At 49.5% G+C, this 10336-nt stretch overlaps 1 protein-coding gene across 1 annotated transcript in view; it reads left to right on the top strand.

Annotated features, from left to right (window-relative positions):
* Nucleotides 1-8985: 8985 nt before the first annotated feature.
* The window catches only part of DPT (dermatopontin), a 47866-nt gene continuing 46515 nt past the window's right edge, over nucleotides 8986-10336 (top strand). Inside the window, exon 1 of the mRNA XM_073308035.1 lies at nucleotides 8986-9536. Within this exon, the coding sequence (XP_073164136.1) occupies nucleotides 9438-9536 (99 nt within the window). The 5' untranslated portion in view covers nucleotides 8986-9437. The remainder of the gene's footprint in view (nucleotides 9537-10336) is intronic.

Raw genomic sequence — 10336 nt, 5'->3', positions numbered from 1 at the left:
GCTCCTGCTGAACTGGGGAGAGGGAGGGCATTTTAAAGATCCTCCTCTTGTGACTTAGGAAAGTGGAAATCAATAGGCAACAGCTAATCTCTTGGCACTTTTAAGCTCTCCCTTTCTTTCAAATACCAGGTCACTGACAGACTCTATTCCTGTAAGCGGCAGGCTGAAAATAATACTTGATGCCCTCCTAAAGCTGGTGCTTTGAGAGCTGAGGCAGAAGGGAGTTGAGTTAAACAGCTGGAGGGACACAAACAGCATAGATCCAGTGGGTGCCCACCAAGCTCCCAGTGTGACAAGGCTCTTGTGGGGCCATCACATGTTGCATCCTCATCCCGTTCAACAGGGGTGGTTGCAGTCTCTACTGTAAAAAAAATTCAAGCATTGCAAGCCCTGGTTTCATTGGAGTCTGTGTAATACATTCTACTTGTAAAGCAACTTGGCATTTCTCTGTATTCAACCTGCTGCTGCTGGGTTTCTGTTCTGCAGAAACCCATAGCTACTAGCACTGTGTTGGTTGATCCATGCCTGCCGCATGCACTGTGGTGAACAGAAAGTGGTGGACTGAGCCGTTAGAAAGTGTGTGTAAATAAAGCCTTGCCTAGTCTCAGGAATAGTCCCATTTTAGCACTGGGGGTGACTCCTAAATATAAACCAGGGCAAGCCAAGCAGGGGCAAACCTCAGTTAGCTCAATCATCAAACCCATGCATGCCTTTGTCTTTCTAGAGGGGTCAGCACCTCTCCAGTGACACCAATTGTTGCCTGCTGATTGCTCATTATGGGTCTATTCTTGAGTATAGACAAGGTCTATGAGTGCCCTTTTACAGATACACAGACGAGGACCGAGCACTGTATGTGGTAGGGATACCTGTGAGATCAGTTGTATTGGTGATGCCTCCTTGACCACTTCACAAACAGGTCTCTGGGTAGCAGATTCAACTGCAAGGCCAAGGTCCAAATGGGGGGTGGAGATGGAACAATCCTCTCAACTGTAGTGGCTGTCCCTAAAGGTCAGTGTTGAGGCATGTGAGCATGGTGGTGTGGAGAAGCTAGCACTGCTGTTGCCCATGCTGTACACAATCTGGGAAGAAACAGGGGACTTTAATCTTATTTATTGGCATTTATTCTCCACTTCCTTATACCAGAACAATTCCGCTTACTTCAGTGGGTTTGCTCCTGATTTATGCTGTTGTAAGTGAGAGGAGAATCAGGTGCCCATATTTTATTTTTCTGGGTTTGGAGACTAAAGCCTTCTGTTTATCCATGTAACAGCTTCAAAACAGGCATCCATATAAACTACCCCAACATTGTCCCCTGCCTATGTGACTCATCCCTGTGCTACAGTTTAATTCTTGACAAAACTCATTTATGGTTTGTGCGGAAAACTAAAAGCTGCCTTGGAAAGATTCTCTCTGCTTTTAGTGCGCAAAAGCAAGACACAAGTAGTAATTCTTCCACTGTGCTCAGCACTGATGAGGCCTTAACTGAAGTACTGTGTCCAGTTCTGGGCAGCACACTTCAGGAAAGATGTTGACAAAAGGGAGAAAGTCCAGAGGAGAGCAAGAAAATTGAGTAAAGGTCTAGAAAACATGACCTCTGAGGAAAAATTGAAAAAATTGGGTTTGTTTAGTCTGGAGAAGAAAAGGCTCGGGAGTGGGAGGCAAGATAATTGTCTTCAGGTGTGTAACAAGTTGTTATAAAGCAGGGGTGACCAAACGTACTGACCTCTGAGCTGCATACAGCAATCTTCAGAAGTTCAAGAGCCAGGGCATGCCTGCTGGAGCTCAGGGCTTCAGTCCTGCGGGAAACACCTGCTGGGGCTTGGGGCTTCAGCCCTGCAGGGCGGGGCAGGGTCTCAGGGCTTCAGCCCCATGGACGGTGCCTGCCTAGGTTCAGGGCTTCAGCCCTGCTCCTGCTCCTGCCCCTTGATTTTTGCCAGGGTTTGCTGGCTCCACTTGGTCACATAATGCTGTTAGCTCCCTCCCTGCATGGCAGCTGCTGGAGCCAGCAAGCTGGGAGCTGCAGCCATTACTCCTGGGGGTATTCTGCACCACTGCACATGTGCAGAATTTATATGCCTTGCAGATTTCTTTGCTTCCCTGCAGAAAAATGACTTTCTGATGGGGAAACAAAGGGAAGGCACAAGAGTGGTCATGTGGGGTGGGAGACGGGCCTGGGGAAGACCTGGCTGGTGGCTCCTAACCTGTGCCGGGCTCAGCTGCTAGTCCCAGCTGGGCTGGGGAGGACAGGACTTCCTCTTCTTCTGCACAGCATCCAGGGCTGTGTCAGACCCACCCTAAGATTTCTCCCCAGCTTCAGGAAGCTCTGCAAACTCTCTCCCACCCTCCCCACTTCCTGCATCCATCGCTCCTCAGCTGCATGGGGAGGGATCCCTGTACAGGGAGCAGCACCCAAATGTGCCCAACCTCTGTGCATCCAGACCCCCTTATACCCAGACCCTTCTGCTGAGCCTCAGCCCCCACACTCAGAACCCCTTTTGATGAGCCCCACTCCCCCTGCACCTGGACCACCCCAACGAGCCACCCACACCTGGATCCCCACCCCACCGAGCCCCAACCAGCTGCACCTGGATCCCCACCCTACTGAGCCACACTCCCCCAGTATCTGGACCCCCCACTGAGCCCCCACAACCAGACCCCCATGCTGAGCTCTATTCCTCCCCACACACCCAGAACCCCCTCGTTAGCCCCAACCACCTTCACCTGGATTTCCCTATAGAGTCCCATTACCATTGCACCCAGAACCCCCCAGCAAGCCCCTGTGCATCCTGATCCCACACTGAGCCACCCGCACCCAAATTGCCCCACAAGGAACCCTCTCAACCCACAGCTGGATCCCCCCACACTAAGCCCCTCCACACTTGGATCCTGTCTTGCTGAGCCTGCCCGCCCACACCTGGTGCACCTGGCATGGAGGGGCAGGCCCCTGGGATGTTTCTGGGGCAGCACTGTGTCAGGGTTGGGTGCAGCCTCATAGCTGAGTCTGTGTCCTGGGGGGTGAGTGGGACAGTGATCTCCCACCTCTGGGCAGCCAGTGGCCTGTGCACTCCAGTGCTATGGTGGAGCTTCCCCATTTATTTGACAAATAAAATTTTCAGAATTTTAAAATATTGTGCGCAGAATTTTTAAAGTTTTGACGCAGAATCCCCTCAGGAGTAAGCCATGAGGAGAGGCAGCCGCAAACAGCTGGGAGCTGCAGGAAGAGCCGCTGCTTTTGCTGCTGCCTATCCCCATGGAGCTAAAGCAGCGGTGCCTCCCTGCAGCTCCCAGCTGTTTGCTGCTGCCTCTTCACACAGAGTTTACACCTGGGAGCTGTAGGGAGGGGCCGCTGAGGGTAAGAGGGGTGTGAGTGTCGGGGCGGGGGCTGAACCTTTAAATTGTGCCCCCACACTCTCAGCAGGTACCAGTCGTCTCTGACAGAAGACCTTAGTGCCACCACAAGGCAGAAGCCCTGAGGTCCCTCCCCACCCCATCTGGTAGGCAGAGAATGAGGGAGGTCTGGGGGGGCTCTGCAAGCTGCACTTTAACTGTAGAAGAGCCTCATGCAGCTCACGAGCCGCGGTTTGGCTGCCCCTGTTATAAAGGAGGAGAGTGATAAATTGTCCTCCTTAGACACTGAGGACAGGACAAGAAGTAATGGACTTAAATTGCAGCTTTAGGTTAGCCATTAGAAAAAACTTCCCCAACTGTCAGGGTAGTTAAACACTGGAATAAGTTACTTAGGGATGCTGTGGAATCTCCATCATTAGAGATTTTTAAGGACAGGTAAGACAAAACCTGTCAGGGATGGTCTAGATAATACTTAATCCTGCCATGAGTGCAGGGGACTGGACTGGATGACCTGCCAAGGTCCCTTCCAGTCCTACATTTCTAGGATTTCCCATGTAATCTGAGTTTGGAAATTGCAAATCTAAAGAGCTCTGCAGTGGCTCAGAACTCATTTAGTTTCATTATCTTCATTTCCCTAAACACCCTTCTGGGCTGTGATCAAATGCCAAGGCTTTTTCCTGCTGAAGCTCACTGCTGAACTCCATACTGACATTTGTCAGCTTTAACTAGTTCCTTACCCCCATGTTTTTTCTGTCATTTCAACAAGCACTGGCCTGCATAGCATAGAATGAACAGATTCTTTGTGAGGATCTGCTAGTGTGTATTAAACTCTTGTCAGTGTTACTGTCACCCAGAAGCCGCCTTCGATGGAAGAGAACTCTTATTGAACAAAAGATCCTAGTTCCGCAGCACCAAGGTTAGTTGATCTATTTGGATCTTTTCTCCTCCCGCCTCTTCCTCTGAAGGAAAAGGAAAACCTATGGGTCAAATCCAGACCTGCTGAGAGTGCATGCAACCCCACTGAAATCAGTGGGTTTGCAAACTGTCCAGCAGAGATGTTAAAAATTGGGGTGGATAGGTAGTCTTAAATTGCCTTTGCTCTTCTCCCAGTTCTGGGGCCAATCTGGATGCTCACACTATCTGACAAACACACAAATGTTTTTGCTACCAGCCTCATTCTCGCAGATTCACTCCCTGACACTCTCATTCACATGGCACTCACACTTTGGGTATGTCTACACAGCGAATGCTGTGCACAGACCAGCTTACCCCCACTCGCTTGAATCCCTCTAGCCCGAGTAACAAGAGCAGTGAACACAGCATAGTGCAGGCTCCAGAGTGGGCTAGCAAGCTGAGGACATACTCAGGCTCCATGCTGGGCTTGTATTACCGGCCCTGAAGCCCACACTGCTCTGTTTTCACTGCCGTTGTTACCTATGCTAACTGGATTCCAGTGAGTGCGGGCAGGCTAACCCAGGCACAGCTTGTGCTGTTAGAGATTTCCTTTCACTCTCACCCCCAGCTATGCTTTGACACTCCTCACCGTCTTTCTCTCCTCTGAACATGCACACTCACTCGTTCACAGACACTCCCAGTAAGCGCACAGAGGCTGACACTGACTCACTCCCTTGGGGCAAACACTAGACACACAGTGGCCAATCATTTTAGCAGTTTTCCTAGTTCCCCTTTGACTCAGTGGGAGATTGGGGGGCACTGGTGGGAGGGGAGGAGTGCAGAACTATTTCATCAGTGGCAACAGGACACCTTTCATCCTGGTTAGTTTTGTTACTGGAGAGATGAGTTCAGAGGAGTTCAGCGCGGGAGCTTGGGGTCGTTCTATAGAGACAGTGATTGCTTGCCTCCATTCGGATCCCAGTGAGGTTTGGGTTTGGAACCCCAACAAAGAACAGGATATTTGAATCAGAGATCTGGGTTTGGGCCTGTCCCTAGATAGTCTAGGACAACAGTTCTCCTCATTTTCCACAGTGGGACCCTATGTTGTAACAGAAAAAGTTTTGTGGCCTCCCTCTGAGCTAGCCATAAAGAGAAAGAGAGTGGATGTGCCCCTCGACCCACTGGGCCTGCTTGTGACCTCGAGACTGAGAGGTTGTTCTCTAAAATGATATTTACTTTTCTGAGCAAGATGAAGCTAAGGGGAAAGACTCTCCTGCACAGAAGCCCATTTTCAGTTTGTCAAGGTGTGGCTGAGCCAGATTTCATCCATTTGCTGTTTCCACTGCTGAAAGGTCAGCCTTTTTCATCAGAGAGTAAAATCCTGGCCCCAAACAAATTAATGGGAGTTCTGCCATTGAGTGCAAGACAGACAGGATTTCACCCATAATCTCTTATGTTGTTAAAGTGCATCTCATCTCAGAGTAACCCAAAGCACTTTAGACACTCTACCCACACAGGAATCATCTAACCTTCCAGGGAAATGTAGCCACCTCTGGGGTGAAGATTGACATTCACCAGAGACATTTGTCCAAGGACACCAGGCAAGTCCATATTCTTATAAAATTGTCATTGCATGATCTTATTTTTTAAGTTTTCTGTCCAGAAGAGCCATACCAAGTAAGCAACCCAGAACTCCTTTTACTTACCTCAGAAGGCCAAGGAGCTGAGTCAACCCTGGAATCAGATGCCTGGCTTTAAGAAGCCAATTATTGCTACTCATCTATGCAGACAATTATATGGCCTTCAGCACGCTGTGGTACCTGAACACCTCACAATCATTAATGGATTTTGGACTCACAACATCCGTGTGAAGTAATATCCTGATTATTTGCATGTGAGGCATGGGATGGCTTAAGTGACTCTCCCATGGTGATGCAGGAAGTCTGTGGTACACTTGCAAATTGGAGCCAGCTCTCCTGAGGCCCAGTCTAGCTCCCGTCTACTAAAACATCTTTCTTACCCGAATTCAAACTGGATGCTAAGACCTTGTTTCCATACCTGTTGCTAGACACCACAACTCAAGGAAAATCTGGGAAGAAGCGAAGGAGTCAACCCATCATGTCACCTCTTCTTGCTTAGCCTTCAACTGTATGTTACAGGGAAGCCCAAGCTTCATGGCACTGATGGCCACATTGGCAACTTGCCAGGCCTCCCCACTAAATGATCTGTTATAGGTGTCTGTAGTGCACTCATCAGCAGGGTGTCTGAGAGCCTAATTTGGCTTGAAAATCTATAGGATGTTGTTTGAGTAAAAAACAAAAAACAAAACTACACAGTTGTATTTGCTTATGCTTGTATCTTCCTCCCCCCAGGAGTAGGACATGCTGGTTGGTTGAATCCTCCAGCAATAAGCATTGCAGTGAGACAGGTTTAACCCTCACTCTAAAGCTATAGGAAGAATTCTGCTGCAGGCTGCATGCTAGGATTCTATGGACCACATTTGGCTCTGAGGGCACTCCGTGGCTCAGGCATCTTGGACCACTGACCAGGTATTAACAGACATCTGTTAAAAGCCTGGAAAGTAGGACATCAGAGGGCAGTGGAGGAGAGCCCTCCAGGGATAACCTATGAGGCAGACAGAAAAAGTTACATCTATCCAGTGAGCCAGTTCCCCTCCCGACTTTAAATAACAGGCTCCATCGTCTCTGAAAAAGAGCTGTCTTTGCAAACAGGCACCAGGGTGAGGTTTGGCCAAGTGGAAAAACTGCCGTCTTGAGCAGGAGATGCCAAGTGCAAAGGGCAACGTTGGCTTGATGAGCAGGGCAGAGCTTGAGCACCAGTTTACATGAACCAAATTTCCATGTTCCTAGTGCAACAAGCAAAGTAGCTAATGTCTCTAACGTGGCGGTAATCCAGGGTAAGAAGCAAGCCAAAGCAAATCCAGGCAGTCCTCCAGCAGGATGGTTTACATTCAAAAGTTGAACTAATTCTTTAAGGGAGAACAAGAGACTAATCTGAGGAACTGCTCTGCAAAAATCAATAGAGCTCCAACTGGTATTGACGTCCCGCCTGATTTATATTATATTTTATATTCGCACCTAATGGCCCTATTGAAGGATGAGGATCCCATTGCGGTAACATCATGTTGTCAATATGAACACCTAGCATTTACACAGCATTTCTCATCCTTGTATACTTTGCTATGTATATACAGGGCACATTTCATCCACCATTGAAATGCAGCCACCTCTGGGGTAAAAGCTGGTAGTTGTTTAACAGCACAACAGTAGTTTAGGACAGGAAGTGAGGAAGGGTGGTGTATTTAACAAACAGGTCAGGTGGAGTTCTGAGTTAGGCAGAATGCAATCAGCCTGCAGTGAGGGATGCCCCAGGGATGCATAGGCAGATAATAGCTAAGTTTGAATATGGCTACAACCCTGGGGCAAACATCTCTACTATTGGAAATAGTGCCAAGGCCAGGAACTTAGTTTTCTATCTCCTCTAATAGATGGCACCTCCACCAGCACAGTAACATTGAACAGGAGGCTGCTGGTGCACTGGTTCAGGACTGCCAAGACAGAATAGCATCACCTACCATCCTACATCATCATCAGCACCATCTTCTACAACATTTACAGTATTGTATATATTCAACTGAATCCTCCCATCGAAGCTATGGCCCAGTTCACTGACGCTTATTTGGGTAGATCTGATTGGATCCCCGCTCCAGGTGGTACCAGTAAACCCCTATCAGTAGTTAGCTGCTCCTTTTTATAAAGAAAGGGACAGATCACCTGTTTTGCCCCACTTTGGAACCACTAGTGGTTCACTCCTGTAAGACAAACTATAAGTCTTTCAAGTCATAGTTTATCCATTAGGGGCATCCAGCCCAAAGACATCACCCCAGCAAGAGGCTTCCCCAGCATTATCCATAGGGAGAAGATGAGACTTTCTTTTGTTGTGTTTAGGAGAAGTTGGTTGGGGAAATATATTAGTAGCCTTAGTCCAATGGAGAGGTAACCACATTCTAAAAATAAGGTTGTAACTTGATATTGCATTGCTAGCAGCCTCAGCAGGGAGATCAAGAGGTGAATCTGGTTGGAGAGTGAACTCCCATCTCGCCCCATGAGTTCCTGTAGGTGATGGGAAAGAATCTGGGGGCAGGGAAGAGGGGAGAACAGTCTCCCCTCTTTTGCTAAAATCAGAAGGAAGCTTCCCTTTTTCTCCTTTGCTGATCTAAGCCAGGCTCCCCATACAGTGCCCCCTCCTTCTTGGCAGGCTTGGGGAGAGCTGCCTTACCTGTTTCAGAAAGCAGGACATCAAATCAATCCAGGCAATTTAATTAGGCTTCACTCAAACTACATAATAAGGAAGTGTCTATATCAATGAAAATCTACTCTGCAGGCTATTTTTTGAACTAGGTACTCCTATTTCACAGGGGACATTAAACAGGGATATTTTTAAGTACCCAGACACAAGTCTGGTTATTTCCATGGATGGTGGTTTCCCGTTACATATGCTACAGCAGCCTGTAAATGATTGCCTGCTCTGTTTTGCCAGGGCCAATGTTGACGTGTTCAACTATGCAGCACTTGCCTTCTTTAATGTAGAGCTGGTATGGTGAGTAATGGAAAGAAAAACTGCAGAAGAGATCTTGTTTCTGCCTCCAGGCTGAGCAGGTCAGGGTAGGGTGTGTGTGAGAGAGAGAGAACAGAGTTGGATAAATTTAGAGGGAGGGAGAGGGGACCACAGCAGGGATATACTGGGGAGAGAAAATATTGAGGGGGAGGAATGGGGTGAGATCTGATCAATGTGAGAAGAAAGGCCTAGTAATGGGCAAAGAGGTCAGCAATAGTGGAGAGAAAGGAAGATGGGGTAGAAATTGGGATCAAGAGAGGAGAAAGGACAGGAGAAAACAGAGAAGAGGCTCATGCAAAGGACTAGGAGGCAGATGAGCTTCTAGCTCTGCTACTGACATGCTGTGTGACATTGGGGGCAAGTCATTTCATCTCTCTGTGCTGCAGTTTCCCCCCTCTGTAAGATAGGGCTAATGTGACTTCACAAGTAGGTGGGAACACCTCAAGATCCTTGGACGGTAGGTGCTGTATAAGGACAAAATATTATTGTGAATACAGTATTGGTTAGAGACGGGGTGATAGGCTGATTCAGAAAAAAGGCACTCACCTCTGTGAAATATGTCATACAAGGAGCTCTGCAGAACTTGGCAGCTCTGCTTTGGCGAGTGTTGTGAAGAGGAACAGTGGAGCTCCCCAGCCAAAGAACAGACATTCAGTGTAAGTCAATAAGGTCTACTGTGATGATGATGGTTTATTATGGTAGGGCCTAGAGGCTCCATTTAAGGATCAGGGCCCCCATTGTTCTAGGCCAGGGGTGGGCAAACTTTTTGGCCCGAGGGCCAAATGAGGTTGCGAAACTGTATGGAGGGCTGGGTAGGGAAGGCTGTGATCCCCAAACAGGCTGGCCCCTGCCCCCAATTTGCCCCCTCCCACTTCCCACCCCCTGACTGCCCCCCTCAGAACCCTCCACCCATCCAACTGCCCCCCTGCTCCTTGTCTCCTGACCTCCCAGGACTCCCCTGCCTCTGAACGCCCCCCCTGGGGACCCCACCACCTATCCAACCCCCCCCACTCCCTGTCCCCTGACAACCACTATCCACACCTCCACCCCCTGACAGGCCCCATGGGACTCCCACGCCTATCCAACTCTCCCGTCCCCTGACCGCCCCACCCCGGAACCTCTGCCCCCATCCAACCACCCCGTGCTCCCTGTCCCCTGACTGCCCACTGGGACTCCCTGCCCCTTATCCAACCCCCAACACCCCCGCTCCCCACCCCCTTACCATGCTGGAGCCAGCCAAACTGCTGCACTGCCCGGCAGGAACTGTGGGCCAGAGTGCTGGCAGTGCGGCGATCTGAGGCTGTGGGGGAGGGGGGACAGCAGGGGAGGGACCAGGGGCTAGCCTCCCCAACCGGGAGCTCAGGGGCCAGGCAGGACGGTCCCGCGGGCTGGATGTGGCCCTCGGGCCATAGTTTGCCCACCTCTGTTCCAGGCACGGTACACACACACAAATTCT

The sequence above is a fragment of the Lepidochelys kempii genome, chromosome 1 (genome assembly GCF_965140265.1).
Source record: "Lepidochelys kempii isolate rLepKem1 chromosome 1, rLepKem1.hap2, whole genome shotgun sequence".
In the NCBI taxonomy this organism is placed as follows: Eukaryota; Metazoa; Chordata; order Testudines; family Cheloniidae; genus Lepidochelys; species Lepidochelys kempii.
Note: the sequence above shows the minus strand (reverse complement) of the source record. Positions and strands in the feature narration are given on the sequence as shown.